The sequence below is a fragment of the Belonocnema kinseyi genome, chromosome 7 (assembly GCF_010883055.1).
Source record: "Belonocnema kinseyi isolate 2016_QV_RU_SX_M_011 chromosome 7, B_treatae_v1, whole genome shotgun sequence".
Lineage (NCBI taxonomy): Eukaryota > Metazoa > Arthropoda > Insecta > Hymenoptera > Cynipidae > Belonocnema > Belonocnema kinseyi.
In genome coordinates, this window is record NC_046663.1 from 79502364 (window position 1) to 79522688 (window position 20325).

The window sequence follows — 20325 nt, forward strand, 5'->3', positions numbered from 1 at the left end:
CATTCCGCAAGCTTCTAAGAAAGACAAAATATTTAAACATACATCGATTTCTGGCTTTGAAACGATTGATTTTGTATTAAGTGGTAGGAAGAGGTTAAATTTTCGTAAATTTTTTACAAGTATAGCTCTGTGAACATCATACAAGGGGCATTGTATGATGGTTAATGGTTAATGTCTTCATCATAATATAAGTATACTCATAATATATCGTCTCGAATTTGGTACTGTAGACCAAAGAGAGGCAGTAAAACGTAAGGGATCTATTCTAACAACGGATATTATACTTATATTATACTTATATTTACTTATATATACTGATATTTATATTCATACTCATAAGTATAAGTATACTCATCATAAGTATAATATGTCAGGGACATGGTTAATGTCTTCATCCCCAGTTTTATATTTACACATTGAGCTGGAAACTATTTTAATTCTGGCTAACGAAGCCGCCAGATTATAATGATTTGCTCTTATTCTTGAAATGGTGCTGATAAATTTACGATTCAAGTTTTTCCAGCAAACCAGGCAGATTTTCCATTGTTAATGTATGCCACGAAGTAGATTTTACCAGTTAAATTGCCTTAGCTAATGAGAATCTCATTGGTTTGCAGTTTACACTCGGACTTGAATTTTTCATATAAATCTGTAAATGGGCAAAGCTTCGGGTCGATTTGATCGAAGCTAGTCGCATTTTTCGCTAGCTGATCTGCTAACTCGTTGCCCCGAATATCTTTATGAGCAGGAATCCAATAAATTTTTAGGAAGGAGCTGTGAATTTTGTTTCCATAAAAATTGAGAAATTTTTCTTTAATTTAGAGTATGAACGGATTCACTCTAATGTTCAAATTGACGTTCTGAAGTGAAAGTATTGCGCTCAGTGAGTCAAAAAAAAACATACATTCCGGTTTTTGTATTTAAGAGCTACCGTAAGCTTTTCATTCAAATCTATGGATTCAGCAGTGTAGACAGAAGCAGAAGGGTTCATTTCTTTATTACACAAGCTGTTAGAAACAGTTTTGATTCAGCTAACAATATGTTTTTTGGGGCGCTAATCCGAAAACCAAGCGATTAAAGTCGTAGGGTCTGCACCCCACCTAGCACCACAAAGAAATCTTATAAAATTAAGAGCTCTGAAGCATCTTTTATGTACCTCTTTAACTTGACGATAGAAATCTAATTTATAATTTTAAAAAACTCCCAGAAAGCGAGTAAATTCGCTAGATTTAGTAAAGTGATTACCGATTTCAATTTCTACCTTACCGGTAGAGAAGAGGACTTAAAACTACACCTTGAGGCACGCCCTTATACATTATCTGAGGTTGATCACCTAGAGATTCCGTAAATGCTTGTGTTTCAAAAATAATAAAGTTGATGAAATGTAATAAACGTTCAGGGCATCCTACGGCAGCAAGAATGTTTAATAGTTTCTCGATTTGCACATTCGAAAAAACACCGTGTACGTCAATAAAGGCAGCTAGAACTTGTTTTTTTTTTTGTACAGAAAGCTTCTTTAACTTTAATAGTTAAATTAGTAAAGTTATCCGCGCAAGAGTGACCTTTCCTAAAATCGTATTGGCTTTCAGGGATCAAATTATTTGTCTCTGCCCACCATTGCATTCTATTTTTAATCATTGTCTCAAATAGTTTACATGTACATGTTGTTAAAGAGATTGGTCGAAATTAATTGCCATCACTTTTAGGGATAAGACGAACATAAGTTTTTTTCCACGCAGTTAAAAAACAGTTATTTTCGTACATTAAGTTGAGGATATCCAAAAGAAGCAATTTAAACTTGATTGGGAGCTCACTTAGGATTTCAAAATCAATCTCATCCATACCAGGGGCTGAGCTAGCATTTTTCGAGTTAAGCGCTACATTAAATTCAACGAAGAAAAAGTGTTTCTCTAAAAAATCGTAGATTTGACAGCTGAGAATAATCGGAGAACTAGTCTTGTCTGTGGATAAATTTAAGTCAATACATGATTGCAAATTTTGGGATGAATGAGTAGGGTTATGTTTGATCCATTTATTCTTGAAAATTTTACATATATTCCATACATAAGAAGGGTTAGTACGAAAGTGTATAGATTCAGAAAATTGACGAAAGCACTCTTTTTCTTTGCTTTAAAAGTTCTTTTAGCTAGAGCAGCATATTTTTTGTACAAGATTAAATCTTAAGAATATTTCCGCATCTCCACTTTTTCCATGCCGCCCATCTCAACGTTTTAGTTTGTCGCACTCAGCGTCCCACCAAGGAACGGGGTTGCAATATTTGTAAGTTTTGCTCGAAGCGGTCTTTCTAGGTGTCGATTCTTTTAGAGCTTCAGAAACGGTGCGCATAGAAAATCATACTGTTCGGCAGGATTTAGAGAATCATAGTCGTGACACAGAAAATTCTTGTATTGATCTTCCAGTTTCTCTTTGAAAATTAACCAGTTTGTCCTAACAGATTTTATTTTGAAGGACTTTTTACTATATAAATGCCTGTATACTACTACATTAATAAAGATCGGGTATTGATCGGAACCCCGGGTTTCGTTTGAAACATTAACATTAATTTTATCGGCAATATTTGTTGAAGAAATAATAAGATCAATGTTTGATTTTAAATTTCTATAAGTATCTATATGGGAGTAAGAGTCAACATTATGAATGAAAACATCGCCATGAGTGGAAAGTGAGTTTTCTAATATTTGTCCGTTAGAATCTGTAGTTCCACAATTCCAATTTTTCCCAGTGGATACAAAATTTGGCGAGGTCTTTACCACATAGCTACGACATCTTTACGACAACTTTAGGACATTCTATGTCCATGTCGTTTCGGTGTCTTTGCGATATCGTAAAGAAATCGTCAGATCATACGACTCATTTACGATATCGTAAAGGCACCTTAACGATATGGACATAGGATGTTGTAAAGTTGTCGTAAAGATGTGGTAACGATGTCGTACAGACGTCGCCAAATTTGGTGCCCATTGGGTTATTATGAGCGTTAAAGTCTCCCAAGAGTAAGCAGCACCTATCATGAACAATATTATTTATGATTTTATCCCACTCAATTTGATTTAAAACGAAGCCGGGGGTTCTATAACATGCAATTAGATCTAAGCAAGGATTAACATTATTTAAATGAATACCGCAACGTTCAACGGAATCGCAAGGAAATTCCAAGCTGTCTATTTCAATGTGTACTTGTGACTCAGGAGTTAGCTAGGTCTCTACACAAATGAGAATGTCTAACTCAGCTGAAAATTTTTCAGTTTCAGGTCGAATTTTTTTGAAAACTTCTGCAGTTCCAGTAATGAATTTTTAAGCTTTTATTTGCTTCATGATTCATTATAAATGTTATTTACAAATCACTGTCTTTGTAGTCGTCTATGCTCTGTTCACTCTGGGTGTTCTATAATATGGCTTTCGATATCAGGTTTTCGTCACTTAAATGAATATTCACTTGTTCAAGAATTTTTATAAAAGAGTCAGTGTCTGAAGTGTATTGTTTAGCTGTGGAGGGAATATCTGATTTGCCAAACGCGTTAACCAGAAAATCTGTAAGTTGAGTGTAGTACAGAGGATAATTATTAGCACTAGTTACATGTTCTTTCGCTGTATTTAATTGTAGCTCGACTTCTTCGTTATTTACTATTCTTCTGTTGGAGAGTTTGAGCTTCTTGCTATTTTGTGTATCTTTTACTTTGGCTTTTACGACGGTAGCGTTAATTTTGCCAACTTCAGCAGTAGAAGAGCTTTTTGTAGAAATGGTATTTGACGTGAGTATGCGTTTATTATTCGGCAAATGGGGAAAAGCGCTTTCACTTATCTTTTCGGCTTCAGTCGTAAGCTTGCTAAGCTAAGGAGATACTGTAACTTGTGCAACTGAAGCGGTGTCCATGCTGCTGATTAAGATATCGTTATCCACGTTCAAGGAATTCACAACACTGACCTGAGTATTTATAGAGACGTTTTTACAGTGCTTAGCCAGGTGACCATCTTCGCGGCACAGAAAGCATGACAATTTGTCTGCTGAAAGATAGATATAATACGTTGTGTTGTCGAGATCGATAGGAATTGAAGGAGGGAGTTTCTCAATATCATCTAGATTGATATACAGTTGGCGTCGGAAGCTTAGAATATGCGAGAAGCCAGGGTCGTTGATACCAGCGCGAATGTATGTTACTTGCGAACATGGAGTGACATTTACCTTTGCAAGCTCATCGATGATTCTTTCATTAGGAATGATGGGACAAGCGTTTGAAATAATAATTCGTTCGGCTTTAGAAATTAAAGGTCGAATTTCCAGTAAATGAGAGCCGATAATAACCTTCTTTCTACCTTCAGTAAGTCTGTCAGCGAGTACCTTGCTATTCATGTATAAGCAGATTCTAGTGTGAGAAATACGTGATACAAAGCGAATGTTTGCAGGATCAGTTAGTTTACCAATAGCGATTGTATACTCATGGATAGAGACACCTTCCGAAGCGTTGATTACGATAGTTTGTTCTTTCGTTGGTACTTGAACTTGTTGTGCAACGTGAGAATAGGGATATTTCATTTGTTTTGATTGGGGTTGAGAGGAACTTTGAGGAAGAGAGAGCATTATGATGCAAGTGCTTCTGAACTAGAAGCACCCGCTGTTCTCTAAAGTGTTGGTTTTAAAAAGCCGTAAGAATATCACGCCGACTCTGCTGTTTTAAGGAATTTGAAAATCGCAGACACCGCGCACATAAATACTTGACCTAACACCCAAACGTAAACACTCGCGAGAAGGAGCGAAACTTAAACACGTCCGATCACGACGGTGTCTCAGACCCGACTTTAAATACGTGGAATTTTCATGTATTTTGAATTCTTCCACTTTATAGCGAAGGATTAACTACTCGCAATATTTTGATGTGCACCTGAATTCAAGTATTTAAACAATTGTAAAGGATTCTAGGAAAATTAAAAAAATGCAAAAGAATTCAAAGGACTTTAAAGAAATGTAAAGGAATTTCAATCATTTAAATAATGCAATGTAATACAAGATAGCTCACGAAAATTCAATGGAATTTAAAATAATTTCAAACAAATCAAATAATTTGAAGAAGAGGTGTACATCTGAATTCCGTATTGGCTAACGCCTCGATTTTTATTTACATATTGCATATGGTTGGAATAATTTTGTAATGATTTTTGAATCTTAATAATTATTAACCAGCACAAGCTTTGATTGGATGAAAAATTTGCGTTATTACTGGGACGAAGAGATAGACAATTGTTTAGCGAGGATGAGTAATGCAGAATATCTTTATGGTTACGAATACCTTGGTGCTCAGAGGAGATTAGTAATAACTCCATTAACTGATAGATGCTACTTGTGTCTCATGGGCGCTCTTCAATTGGATTTGGGTATACATTATTTATGGTTCATTCATTTTTTTACAATTACTATTACTTGAAACTTGAAATTTTCGGACATCGACAGTTTTTGAAGGTTCATTTCTGTGTTAAATCAGTTTGAATTCATATTGTAAAATCCATTTCACGATATATAAACCGTATAAACTCAAACCAATGTACTATGGACACGAACCGTTGAAATTTTTTGATTTCGTAAATATCCTTGACAGAAATCTGTATCCAAAATTCCGTCTGCTTACCTAGTAATACTAAATATAATAGGTGGAGCTCCAGCAGGTCCTGCTGGAACTGGAAAAACTGAAACGACTAAAGATCTTGCAAAAGCCTTAGCAGTACAGTGTGTAGTTTTCAATTGTTCAGAAGGTCTAGATTACAGAGTAAGATTTTTAAACAATCGTTTTCTAAAACAGGGTAGCTACAGGTCAGGGAATTCCAGATATTCAGGGTATTTAAAACCGGTCAGGGAAAGTCAGGAATGTTAGGGAAACAAAAGATTTTGGGAATTTTCGATAACCTTGAGTTGAAGTTTAGGGATCACCTACCAATTGCATAAGTCGTTTTTCTGAAATTTTGAATTCCCCTTCCCACCACGTAAAATATCATCAGATTTTGGAATTGGGATTTTGTAGCAGCCCTGTAAAATTATGTCTTAAAATAAAATAACTTTCAACTTTGTGTATAGATGATGGGAAGATTTTTTTCTGGCTTGGCTACTTCCGGTGCTTGGTGTTGCTTTGATGAATTTAATCGAATTGACATAGAGGTTTTATCAGTCATTGCTCAGCAATTAATCACTATCAGAAATGCCAAAATTGTTCGGGCAAAAGAGTAAAATTTGTCTATATTAAAAAATATTTTTCCATACTTTTCAACAGGTACTAAGTTCTATAGTTTTTCTATTGTTTTGTAGATTTATGTTTGAAGGTCGTATGATCCAATTGGTAATGTCGTGTGCTACTTTTGTTACCATGAATCCTGGTTATGCTGGTCGTACTGAATTACCTGATAATCTAAAGTCACTGTTCCGACCATTTTCTATGATGGTTCCTGATTACAGTAAAAAAATTTTAATTAAAATTATTGGATAAAACGTAATTAATTTCTAAATGACAATGCTAAAAACTATTTTCTTTAGAACTTATCGCTGAAGTGACATTATATTCAGAAGGGTTTGAATCATCTAAACCACTATCCACAAAAATGACATTAATGTATACATTATGTAGCGAACAACTTTCTCAGCAAGATCATTATGATTTTGGGATGAGGTATACTATTCGGAAAAATGTGCACTTTCTAAGGTCGCAATTTTAATTTGTTTTTATTCACTATAGTTAAAAATATTTTACTGTTTAGAGCTGTAAAAAGTGTATTAGTTATGGCAGGAAGTCTGAAACGTGATAATCCTGAAAAATTGGAAGACGCCGTTTTGATCAGAGCTTTAAGAGACAGTAATGTCCCGAAATTCTTATCTGATGATGCTGAATTATTTTTAGGAATACTAGGAGATCTGTTTCCGGGTATTTGACAAAAAATTGAAATAATACATTTATTTTACACAACTATAAATATTAATTACCATAGTTTTTAAATAAAAATTTTAATGTTTAACCTTAGTGCACTAATGAAATTGTGCACCTGTTTTGTTTCTATTAGGTGTTGAAATTCCGGATGAGGATTACGGCGTTCTACAAGAAACTGCGGAACAGGTTTAAAACAGACAAAAAAGTCCTTTTTTTTTGCAATACAAAATTTTTTATTTAAACTTATAAGGATTCAAATAAATGTTGTATTTTTCAGATATTGAAAGCTGCAGGTTTTCAATCAGAAGCATGTTCCGTAATAAAATGTATTCAATTGCATGAAACTATGTTAGTTAGACATGGTGTTATGTTAGTGGGTCCTACTGGATCGGGTAAAACAACAGTTCTTCAAGTAAATTAATAACTTAATTTAACTGATGATTGCTAATGGAGCACAAAAATTAATATTTTGGGTTATGTTACGAACTACATGTTTAATAATCAATTTATTAAATTTAACTGAATATCAATAATAATGAAACAGACATTACGAGATACTTACACAAAACTTCATGAGATGAAAATTCCAAAGCCATACTACCAAAAAGTGAACATGTATGTGCTAAATCCAAAAGCAGTGACAATAGGAGAATTATATGGCGCAGTCGATCCTATGAGCAACGAGTGGCACGATGGATTAATTGGTGCAATTATTCGTCATGCTTGCTCTGTGAGAATGACAAAATTTACATATATTTATTTTTATTTATGAATTTATCATATTTAGGGTGTCTACTCATCTGAAAAATGTTCAATACCTAGAAATGTCAGGAAATTTTTCGAGCGTGCTTGAATTTGTTTCAATAATTGTGATAATCAATTAAATAAATATGGTTTTTAATTTTCAAAGATGAATATATATTACTACACTGGAAATTTTTTGAGCAAGCAGCTGTCTTCTTAGTGGCAACGCAGCGCCACCACGACCCTTGGTTCAGTGGCCAGATCACATTTAAATAAGCTATAATACCAAACGTGCGAGCAGATCCTTTCCCGTGTGTTGGGAACGCAGCAGTTCCACTAAAGAGAATGAAATGGCCCCACGAGTATAAACTATATGTATAACTCCGCACGAAACTCGGCGTGAGGATTCCGTGCTCCCGCCTAAAGGGAGTGTTACTGTACCAATACTGTTGGGACTACAGCTGTTCCAATGTGGGAACACAGCGTTCCCAATATGAGAAAGAATATGTTCCAAGTTGCAGGCGTGCAGCGCGCGACGCATTTGGTGTTCCAGCTACACCGCGTGGGCGAGCAGCTCGCCCAAAAAATTTGCAGTGTAGGTTTACACTTAGTTATGAAAAAAATGGAAAAAATTGAATTTAAGTGGTCAGAGTCAGAATGACTTTGAAAATCGTAATACAATACTTGAACTTCGAAAAATTGTACCTGGAAAAATCTTGGAATTGCTAGGAAATTTTTGTCACCATTTGATTAAACACCCTGTCACAGGATTTCAAAATATTTGTAGGGACTATGTAGAAATTGAACGCTATTCGTGGGATTTCAGTTATAAAAAATGTTTAGAAGATTAAAAGAAAGTCCCAGGATGACACCGGATTTCTAGGTTTTCTTTATGCTTTCTAAACATTTCACGGGATCTTAGAGAACTAAACAAATTTCCAACAATTTCAACTGATGTTAAATATTTCAGGCGATATTTTAAAGGAACTAAAATTTTAAATTGGAACAGAGAATAAATTATGAGCTAGAACTAGGCATTTTAAGAAATAATTAAACGGTGAAACGGTGAATTTTCAGAACGAATAACAATTCGGGATTGTTCATTTTTTTGGATAAGAATTCACCGTTTTGTAAACAAAGTCAAGAAATTTTGTATTGTGTTTTTAGTATAATTTATTTATTTATTTATTTGAGGGTGATAATTGATATACAGTGAAAATCTTCAATAGCCCTCCCTTCTATCGCCTTTCTGAGAATTGACGCCGCGCCGCATGTAGGTGTGACAAGTGCTGCACGGGGTGCGTGGGATCTGCGGCTGTCACTCAGGTGAGCAGTCAGGCGTGAGCAAACAAAAGCGGAGCAGGCTATAATGAGTTAGTTGCCACCCACCGCCAGCCCCGAAATTGGCGCTATAGAAGAGTTTCACTGTATTTAAGAATATCCTGTAATAATTTGTCCAAGCTGTCTAAATTAAAAATATTATTTAAATCTCTAGAAACTTCAATTTTTAAAAAGAAAAAGATTTTTTTTTTGTTTACATCAGAGAAAATTTTAATTTATAAATCAAATAAGCAGAACCTAATGATTTCGACATATTCCACACTAATGGAAAAAAAATTATTTATTTAAAAATCGTAATGATTACATTTCGGAAACACGGCTGGTTTCCCACATTAGATCTTAAAACAGTTTTAAAAAATAGATTCCCTGTGACTTTTCAAATGTGTGAGTTCCATGACCTGTAAATGCACCTTGAAATTTAAAAATTATATGGTGAAATTAGTATATCTTCTAGTAAAAAATAAAATTTTTGCTGTTCCGTCTTCACTAAACAAATTTATTTTTTACTACAACATTTACTAATTTCTGCATATAATTACAAAATTTAAAGATCCATTTACAGGTGAAGGAACTCTCATATTTGGAAAGACAAAGGGAATCTATTTTTTTAACTGTTTTAAGATCTGATGAGGGAAAACAGCTGTGTCCTTTTATAAAATTACTTTCACAAATACAAAAAAACAGTATTTATAATAAACTAGCGATAAACTAGTATACATGTTTTGATTCTATTACTTTATAAAATCTAACAATACTTGAATAGCTCCGTAATGTACAACATTATACCTTGAATAATCTACAGATACTTATAAAAAACCAGGAATTTCTTGGGAATTTTTTCGAGGATTTCAGTAGACACCCTTTTATTGATTACACTTCTTCATAAACAATATTTAAAAAAAAGATGAATTAAAATTTTTCTGAATAGTTTATGACAGAAGAGCACCAATGGGTCGTTTGTGATGGTCCTGTCGATGCTATCTGGATAGAAAATATGAACACTGTTCTCGATGATAACAAGATGCTGTGTTTAGCAAATTCTGAGAGAATTAAATTTACACCTTATGTTCACATGCTTTTCGAAGTGATGGATCTTTCCCAAGCTTCCCCAGCCACTGTCAGCAGATGTGGTAATAATTATTAACTTAACCTTTAAGAATGGTCGTGCGGTCTCACAGAACGCACCATGTTTCTGATATATAGGTAAACCCCCCCCCCCCCCCCCCCCTCATGGCAATCCTCGAGTTTGCTGTTATTAATATAGCTTTGGTTTTCGTTCGGCTTTCGCCGAGGCAGGTAGGGGCCTGGTCGCGGATGAAACACACGCCCAGATCGGGACATCCGATCGGTGCCCCAGCGGTGCCCGATCAGTACACGATCAGTCTTAATATAATCCATTCGTGAATTTCACGAATGGAGATTTGATATAAGTAAACTCGAAACTATCGAATGGTTCTCTCCTTTCGAAGGCCACCTTAATATTTTGAATTTCCAATTAAGTTATTTTAATTAAAACTTAAAGTACGACATGCACGAAAAGAAGAGGTTTCAGACTACAAAATTTAATTATACTTTATATTTGATCTATAAAACTTCTTAACAAATTAGAGAAACTTTTTTCGCAAAAAGATTCGCTACAACTTGATATTTTCGAATTCTTCCAAAGAAAATCAGCGGGAAATAACCTATGATTTACGATTTATTAACATTTTACTGTAAAGAAGTTCAATTTTCTGTCAATTGCATTACTTCTTGAGAAATTCGACAAGGTGGTTGTATATAATACTTTCGCCGAAAAATTAAGCTATCATTTATTCTATCGTTTTATTTTTTCAAGTTTGTTAAGAAGCAATATAGACCAAACAACTTTTAAACAAAGATGAAAAGTTTTGAATTAAATATTTCTGGTTATTTTAAATATTATTAACAGAATATACATTTAATTAGTTTTTAATATTAATTATTAATTTCGACCTAATGGACATTTTTATAAGTTGAAATGTCATTATTTATAATAAAAAAGAAAAATAACTTTGTTTAGCATTTTAAACTTCGCGCAAAACAAATTAGGTGCCGAATGCGACACATGCGCGGTGAAGTAACTAGCTCTTGTTGGAATCCCTACACAATTGAAATTTTGCATTTTGATTGTACTACTTGATTCTGAAATTCATGTTATGAACATTTGTCCGTAATGTATGCCTGTAATGAATGTAATATTAATACAGAATCAAAGTTTCAATAACAGAATCGATTGTATCATATATTTTATTCTCATAATCTAAAAACATTACAATTTTGTGCATGCTGCAATCCATTTCTTGTCAATAGATTTGATCATTCTAAATCTACATTAAATCGAAAAACTTTGAGTTCTTAAATAATAATTGAAAACAAAAGAACTTGATAAATTTCATCACATAATAATATTTGACTCATCTAATGTTAAATATACTAATTTTACCAAAAAATATTTAATTAATTATTTATGTATTAGAGGTTAGGTTTCAATGAGCCCGCAGAGTGTAATTACTTACTCTCATCTTCCTCGCGCAGGTTTCGAGGTATACTGGCTGGTGTTTGGTGCCTCCGAACACTTGGCTTACTCGCATTATGCATTTTTAATCATTGATAGAATATTATAAACGAGAAGTATGTATACAAATTTCACTGCACTATCAGAAAACATCAAGCAGCACTAGTTCTGCGAGCGCATAGAGATGGCGTTTCAGTAGGAAATCGGTCTGGCCCGGTCGGGCCCAGGTATGGACTACACTATGGCCAGATCGGTATTAAGTTTGAAATCGGGCGATTTCTGCACGGGATGCGGGTACTTTGTTCGATTTTATCATGAAGAAACTTACTAAACGTTATCTAAGTTTGTAACTTTACCCTTTTCCCAATTGCAGTTTTTGTTGCGACCCTCCCCCTCAGATTTAAAACGTAGTTTATGAACGACCAAACTTTATCCACATGCTTTCGCTTTTTTAAAATTTATTTAAAATATCTTTTAGAATATTTTTTACATTTACATATATATTTACAAGAAAACTTATTACACTGGAACCTGGATTTCCGTAAACTGGATTTGTGCGTTCCTAGAATTTCTGAACTCAGAAATTTTTGACTATTCGGGGAGCCGCGGGACCAAGGGGGAGGAAGTGCTCAGTGAAGTTGTGACAACAGCATTAGGGCTGCACTCTCAGAGCGTTAGTTGTATAAGGTTGCGCCATACTTCCAAATCCAACAGAAATGATTCATGCAATCCTGCCTGTTTAAGTTCGGAGTTCCTGTATTTGTGTCGAAGGCCACTGCGGGCTATGCTAGTAACAGTGCACAAATCCAGATACCAGTGTACTTAAAGATTGTTGAATTAGTCGCAAATATTTATTAAAATTTTGTTTCTATCGTTATCATAAAGCATTTATCCTTAACCTCAAAATTAAAAAAGTGTACTATTTTTTATTTTTTTACAGGAATGGTATATTTCGATCCAGCCGACCTAAAATGGATGCCTTATGTAAAATCCTGGCTGAAAAAAATCCCGGAAAATATTCTTAATGAAACATTACGTGAAGAACTTTTACTACTTTTTGAAACTTATGTAGACGATGGACTTTCGTTTTTTAAAAAGAATTGTAGCCACGCTATATCTCAGGTTGAAATTAATTTTATAATAGAAATCCTTTAAATTCATTGTCATTATTTTTTAAAACAATGAACCTATTATATTATATTATAATTATTATTATACTCAGTTAACTCTAAATAAGAATTTATATTTTGATTACATAGGTAGATATCGGTAAAGTAAACATGCTCTGTGCTCTGATGGAAAGTATTCTTTTAGAACCAAATGTGATTGACAAATCTGCTGAAATAACAAAAGTGAAAAGTTTTCTTACTCAATCATTTATCTTCTCATACATTTGGGCGATTGGCGGCAATGTGATTGACACCTCACGAGAAGCTTTTGAGTTATTTGTAAAAGATCTTTTTCATGAAAATCCTCTTTCTCGGTATATTTGAAAATTATTACAGCTTTTACAATTATTACTACAATTTTAGTAAATATCAAAGAAGATATATTTTTATTCTGCGAAATGATCATAATTCTTTAGTTTGCCTGCCACTGGCGATTTATGGGACCTCTACATGAATGTGAAAACGCGAAGATTAGAATTATGGGTAAAGCTTATGCCCTCGTTTACATATGACAAAGATGTGCCATTTTTTGAAATTCTGGTACCCACTGTCGACACTGTAAGATTTGGTTATCTGATGCAGAGACTTATAAACGTCAACAAAGCAGTATTTTTCACCGGTGGAACTGGTCAGTAATTTCATTAACTGATTTTCTTATTCAGAAATAATTAATAATTATTCAGTTTATTCCCGTTTTTATCCAATTCTCCCTTTTTTCCTCTGAAATTAAACAAATTAAACCATTTTTTTTGTGCTGAACACGAATCTAGGTTCAAAAACTTCCCATCATGTCACGTTTTTAGCCATTTTTGAAAATTCTATCAGAAATTAAAGGCTGTGAAACAAGCCCTTTCAAAAGAGGCAAATGCCAAATTAATCGCATGCGTCCTAAGAGCGAAGGGTGTGTTTCTGTTTAGGGGTCAGCTTTCCCAAAATCCCTCGAGTAAAAAAATTCACTACATCCGTTTGAATTTCTAAAAATTTCCATCATATTGGATTCGCCATTTTGAATTTTTTAAATGTAACTGCATATTCGTAATCAGCGACCCTTAAAACCGCCGAACAAGTTTCAAGCGAATATAATCAATATTGAAAAAATAATCCGCCATATTGGATCCGCTATTTTTTATTTTTAAAACCTAACTGCATATTCGTAATCAGCAACCCTTAAAACCTTTAAAAGCACTACACATTTTATTATGCCTGAGCGTGGGTGTGAGTATGTTAAAACCCTTTCTGGTTTCATTTTCTTCCTCCACCCTTAGACAAAAACATACCCCCGCTCTAAGGGAGTATGCGTTTCAGCTCTTCAATTGTTCAAAAATGGCTAAAAACGTTGTTTTTAGGGGCTTAAAGCCCTACACAGTAAAAAAAGGATCGACTTTGTTGCAGAGCATTTCGCTGCAATGATCATTTGACTCTCGAGATCATAATGATCTGTCGATTCAGATCAAATTCATCTTATTTTTTGGTTCATTCATCAGGCTAAACAAAATGGCCGCCAGTTCTTGGCGCCGGTGTCAGCATATGAGCTAAAGTACCCTAAGAACGTCAGCCATCGTGGTTTGACTTTATACATGATCACGAATCAGATCATTATGATCTAAAAAGTCGATCATTCACTCCAGCCGATCAAAATGTTCTTGAATTCGGTATAATTTTTGTTGTATATCAAAATGATATTGATTTTGGTATCATTTTGAACACCTTTTTTAATGTGTATTTTCTCTAAAACGTGACGTGATGGGAAGTTTTTGATTCCAGATTCATGTTCAGCACGAAAAATCCATTCAGAAATACTAGGTACCATCTTATTGGCATACACATGAATAAACATTTGCAGGGCAGTGTTATTAAAGCAAAATGTAACGATATTTCAAGGGAAAAATATAAAATTTCAACAAAAATGTTAATTTTGGACTAAAACCATAAATTTTAAACAAAACAAAAAATGAACTCCTTCCAAAAATAAAAGTTTATTTTTGAATAAAAAACTGTTGAATTCATCCAGAAAATGTGAATTTAAAAGAAAATTTTAACCAAATAGTTCAATTTTCAATCCAAAAAGACTATTTTTCACATAATATTTTGAATCTTCAGAAAAATATTATAATACTGCTATTATTAAAAATCTTGAAAGAAAAAAAATCATTTTCAACAATGAAGTTCAACTTTTAACCAAGTAGAATAAAAAACAGTTGAATTTAACCGTTCGTCTGCCCGTCTGTCGATCGGTCGTACTTTTACCTAGGAAAGAAATTGAGGGGAGTATAGTAGGGGAAGCGAGGAAATATGAGAAAATAGAAAGTAGGGGAAATTAGATGAGGGGAAGTATTAGAAGGGAAGGGGAGAAAGAGAACTTATAAAAGGAAAAATAGGGGTGTGGGGGAAAATAAGTGTAGGGGTAGTAGGAGATAGATACTAGTAGGCGATGGAAAAATAGAGAAATTGGAGGGGGGGCAATCAGGGAAGGGTAAGTAGAAGAAATTAGAGAAATCAATGAATAGGGGAGTGAAAGTGATGACTTAAGAAGAATAGTAATAAGAAGATAATAGATAGTAATATAAAGGGGCTTCAATTTCAACTGATTTTTTACCTAAATTTGAACTAAAGAACTGTTGGGACCTTTATCGTATTTTAAAATACGTGAATTTTTTCACTTATAATACCATTTGCATATTTTTATTATAAAGTATTTCGTTTCAAAACAATATAGGTGTTGGAAAATCTGTAATAGCAAAAATGGTTCTGCATACACTTCAAAAGTCTGGACTTTGGGTTCCAGTTATAATGAACTATTCTGCTCAGACAAATAGTCGCCAAACCCAGGAAATTCTGGAATTAAAACTGGAGAAGAAGAAACGAGCACTTTTGGGCGCGCCTGTTGGAAAGAGGGTCTGCGTTTTCGTGGATGATGTAAACATGCCAAAATTAGACACTTATGGGTCTCAACCACCGATCGAATTATTACGGTATAGGATTAACTTTAAATGAATAGAACACTAATTCTACGATTTAAAAAATATATATCAAATGAAATATGGATTTCTAAAAAAAACTATAAAATTTAACTTCTTCAGACAATATTTGGATTTTGAAGGCCTTTATGACAGGGACAAACTTTACTGGAAAGCAATAGAAGATGTGGTATTGAGCTGTGCCTGTGCACCTCCAGGCGGAGGAAGAAATCCTTTAACACCAAGGTTTATTCGACATTTTGGAATGTTGGTTATTCCAGCGCCTACTGACTCTTCCTTGAGAGCCATATTTAGGTACATATTGAAACTCAGAACAATTTGATAGCATTTATAGGAATTTCAATAAATATCTCTGGTGAAAGTTTCGGATAGGAATCCTATCCGTGCCAGTCCGAACCAATTGGAACAATTCTGAAATTTATATCTAAACTAAAAACCGAAACAGTCTATCTAACCCGAATCTACCCGAAATAAAATTTCAATCTGAATGAATCCAAACTCGGATTGATCCACACCTAATTGTTAAGCCCAATCAATTCGATTTAATCCGAACTCACAAGGGGAACGTTCAATCTTTGGAACTTTCTTTGGATTCATACTCCACCCTGTAATAGGTCATTACCGAATTTGTAACAAGCTACAGTAATGAGATGAGCTTTTCAACTACTCTCGATAAAAAAGGCTTTAAAAAAATTCATGCACGTCATGTCGTTCACGATGCGACTGTAATCGATTGTGATTTAGTGATTGTGAATTCTCTATTGTTAAAGCTCTTTCGGCTCTAACGAAATTAATTTTGAATCTCGGGTCCAAATTGAATCGTTGGATTCTTGATTTTATTTTCAGGAATTCTGCACATTAATTTTATTATTGGACGTTCAATAAGATTTTTAATTTGTTTTTAATCTCATATAAATTTCTTTAAATTGAACGAAAAATGTTCATCACGTATCTAGTGCTTCACACTAGATTTTGACGCAAAAGTGAACTTTTCTACCTTATGTTCAACACTATTATATCAAATGTATTTTACATTCATTTCTGTACTTCGGCTTGGGATTGATTATTCACATGATACAAAATTAAGAACAAATGTTATTTACCATACCTTTTTTTAAATTTTGTATTAAAATTTATTCACAGCTACCCTGACAATTCATTTTCATGTTTTTATAATTAAATATATATATATATTGGCCGATGCACCATTCGGTTCGATTTTAATTCCTCTAGAATCAAACCGAAGGGCCTATGACAAAGCCACCGAACGCGTCCTCGGGTTACGGATGGAGGGTCCCTGTACCAAGGGTGTCTGCTGAATATGGTTACAAAAATGAATAGGCAGTCGCGGACAATTGTCCAGGAGTGGTCCCGAAGGAATTAACCCCCAACCGGAGGTGTGAAAAGCATGCCGAAAGCTGAATGGTACTTGGGTGAGGTGCCTAGAACGGTGACTCTGGGATATCGGACGACCTCTTACGCAGCCTTATCCTTGCATGCGAGGCTCTACAAGGATGGACGAACCCATTTCCCTAGCTTCTCGTGGGAAAAACAATGACAAAACCAAACATATTTATAGTAAATGCGGTTCAAGACAACAGGGCGTGCAGGGCTCCCGACAATAAGTCTGCCAACAATGCCGACCACTCTAGAACTGAGAGAGCCAATGAAGATGGATTAAATGCTATGGATATACGGAATCTCGGGACCTTTTTAGATGGACGGAGCAATTAAATCGCGACTTGCTAAAGTACTAAAATGCGAGTGAGGCCCCTGAACGGGGTTACATGGCACGACTGCATGCTCTGTGGTGCGAGAAACATCCGGAGCTATCGTACTTTTAGCATCAACATCTGCGAAACAATGCCGAAGTACTGCAAAAAAGGGGCTATGTAAGCGCTAAGCCTACTCTACAACAGCCAGAACAAGCCGGCTGACTGAAATGGATGATGAGCTTCGTGGACATTTTTACGAAGAATCCTACCTCTGGACTATCAATTATTGTGTGTATAATGCAGCGATAGCTTTTGCCGATGCGAACTGTAAAAGAAAACCAACGGTTGATCATAAGACCAAGAGACGAATGCATCAACTTGCTATAAAGATAGGCTGGGCAAGACAGTACGCCTCCCGCATTCAGTGTGTGATTGACTACATCACATCTTTCAAGAATTTTACCGCCAAGGTTTGAAAGTTTGCGCGCGAACTCCGCACCCGTTATCACACACCTAACAAGTCAAAGCTGCTGACCCTCAGGCAGCATATTGTTGAGAGAATACGGATACTATCTGACGCTAAGAGAAGTCTAGAGCGGAGAAAGAGAGGTGGGTCAGATAAAATCAACAGTTTCTCTCTGACCCATCTCGACTCTTCCAAGACCCTCCAGTTACTGTCGGCCACTCGCTCCAACCAGAGGAGATCAAAGTATTTTGGAGAGAAGTCTACGACGTGCAACATTGACTGGACGAAGACTCAGATAACATAAATAGCTTCAAGGAGCAGTGTGATGCCCTCATAACACCTTATGAAGAATGCCCACTAGCGTGGTCCAAAAATACATGGAAATTTTTTTGCATGCTAGAAGGCAACGATCCCCCCATTTTATTCCAAATCCGAAAAAAGAAATTCCCTAATTATTTATTTTTCCATTTTAACAGGTGCCGGTTTTTACTTGAAGTTTCCCATGTAAAATGTATGGGGAAAAATCACTTTTTTGAGTTTTTAGAATAATTTTTTAGGGTTTGAAAAAATGTGACGGGAAAGTATGGGGGTCTGTAGAGAATTATCCAACAAAGAATTTCATCTATGAGTCATATGGGTTGGACACCCTTAACACACCGCACCAAGTACCTGAAAACTACCCGTAAAAAAAAAATGTCAATTTGTCATGAAATCGACCTTTTGTACACTGTATTCTCGTATTTTTTCTTAAAATTATTAATATTGGTCTAGTGGATATATTTATTATCATTGGTTAGTTAAATTTTAAATTATTTAAACAAATGGAATTAGTTTAAATAATTTTTTTTCCTGAAAATTCGTTTTTCCCTCTAAAACTTATTACTATTTTTCTAGTGGAATATTTATTAACATTGGTTAATTTACGTTTTATTATTTAAACAAATGGTATTCGTTTAAGCCATTTTTTTTCGAAATTTCATTTTTTCCTTAAAAATTATTACTATTGGTCTAGTGGAATATTTATGAACATTAGTTTATTAAGTTTAAGTTGTTTAAACAAATGGAATTTCTGTAAATAAATTTTTTATTAGAAATTATTAATATTTCTTCAGTGGAATATTTATCAACATTGTTTGATTAATTTGATTTAAAAAAAACTAATAAAAATTATTACTTACATATTACTGATAAATTAATTATTAATTAGTTATTAATTATTAATGATAAATATTCCACTAGACCAACAGTAATAATTTTTATTTTTAAAAATCGAAACGAAATTATTTAAACAAATGCCTTTTGTTTAAATCATTGAAAATGAATTAACCAATGATAATAAATATTCCATAGACCAAGATTAATAATTTTAAGTAAAAAAAAGACCAGAATACCGTGCTCAAAATGTAGATTTCATGAAGAATTTACATTTTTTTTCAGGGTAGTTTTCAGTTACTCGTGTGGGTGTGTTAGGGGTGTCAAACCCGTATATATGATACATGAAATTCTTCATTGAACAATTCTCTACAGGCCCCCATACTTTCCTGCCACATTTTTTCAAACCCTAAAAAATTATTCCAAAAACTCAAAAAAGTGATTTTTCCCTATGCATTTTACATGGGAAACTTCAAGTCAAAACCGGCACCTGTTAAAATCGAAAAATAAAAAAATAAAAAATTAGGGAATTTCTCTTTTCGGAATTAGAATGAAATTAGCGGTATCGTTGCTTTCTAAAAAATAAAAGCCTTTTCCAACCACCCTAATGCCCACCCATTACTACCGAGGAGGTGAAAAAAGTATTAAGAGGAATGAAGAACTATTCCGCTCTGAGACCAGATGGTATCAAGACCTTCTGGTTGAAAGTGTTTCCTTCAATCCATCAGCATTTGGCCCGTATTTTCACCTCATATTTAAAGTCGGAATAACCAATTCCGGAGTGGTTGGTGGAAAGGCGCACAATACTCCTGCCGAAAATAGGCAATTAAGCTGACCCGAAGAATTACAGGCCAATCACTTGTCTGAACACACTGTATGAGATATTCACAGTTATCCTAAATGATAAGATTGTTCGCGCAATTGAACCTGTGTGGCAAGAAATGTGTGAACAACGCGACTCAAAGAAAAGCGTAGCAGGATGTCGGAAGAACCTGATCATCGATAGATGTGTCTGCAAAGATGCAGCATACTACCAGCTTGACCTATCGGTCAGAGATGTACTTTTATTTAACTGCTAGGTTTTTGTGTTGACATAGAGGAAGAGATGAGAGGAAAGAAGAGTGATATGGGTGAAGAGGGGAGTTAGATATAGCGATGGAAACTGGGAAGGAAGGTTAAGAGGTGAAGGTAAGAGGTGATAGTCCGAGATCCCACTGCATTTTTTCGAAGGTGAGAACTGATCGTGATAAAAGTTAGTGTAAATGAAAGCTGACACGTAGGCGATTAAGAAACTGCCC

General features: G+C 34.5%; 1 protein-coding gene across 1 annotated transcript in view; it reads left to right on the plus strand.

Moving 5' to 3' along the window:
- The window catches only part of LOC117176526 (dynein heavy chain 6, axonemal), a 92773-nt gene that overhangs the window by 26013 nt on the left and 46435 nt on the right, over positions 1-20325 (plus strand). The window contains exons 21-35 of the mRNA XM_033366781.1: positions 5201-5391; positions 5665-5780; positions 6086-6231; positions 6314-6459; positions 6539-6671; positions 6760-6923; positions 7060-7112; positions 7204-7338; positions 7471-7656; positions 9940-10141; positions 12488-12669; positions 12807-13030; positions 13133-13344; positions 15433-15688; positions 15797-15988. Coding sequence (XP_033222672.1) covers positions 5201-5391; positions 5665-5780; positions 6086-6231; positions 6314-6459; positions 6539-6671; positions 6760-6923; positions 7060-7112; positions 7204-7338; positions 7471-7656; positions 9940-10141; positions 12488-12669; positions 12807-13030; positions 13133-13344; positions 15433-15688; positions 15797-15988 — 2538 coding nt within the window. The remainder of the gene's footprint in view (positions 1-5200; positions 5392-5664; positions 5781-6085; positions 6232-6313; positions 6460-6538; positions 6672-6759; positions 6924-7059; positions 7113-7203; positions 7339-7470; positions 7657-9939; positions 10142-12487; positions 12670-12806; positions 13031-13132; positions 13345-15432; positions 15689-15796; positions 15989-20325) is intronic.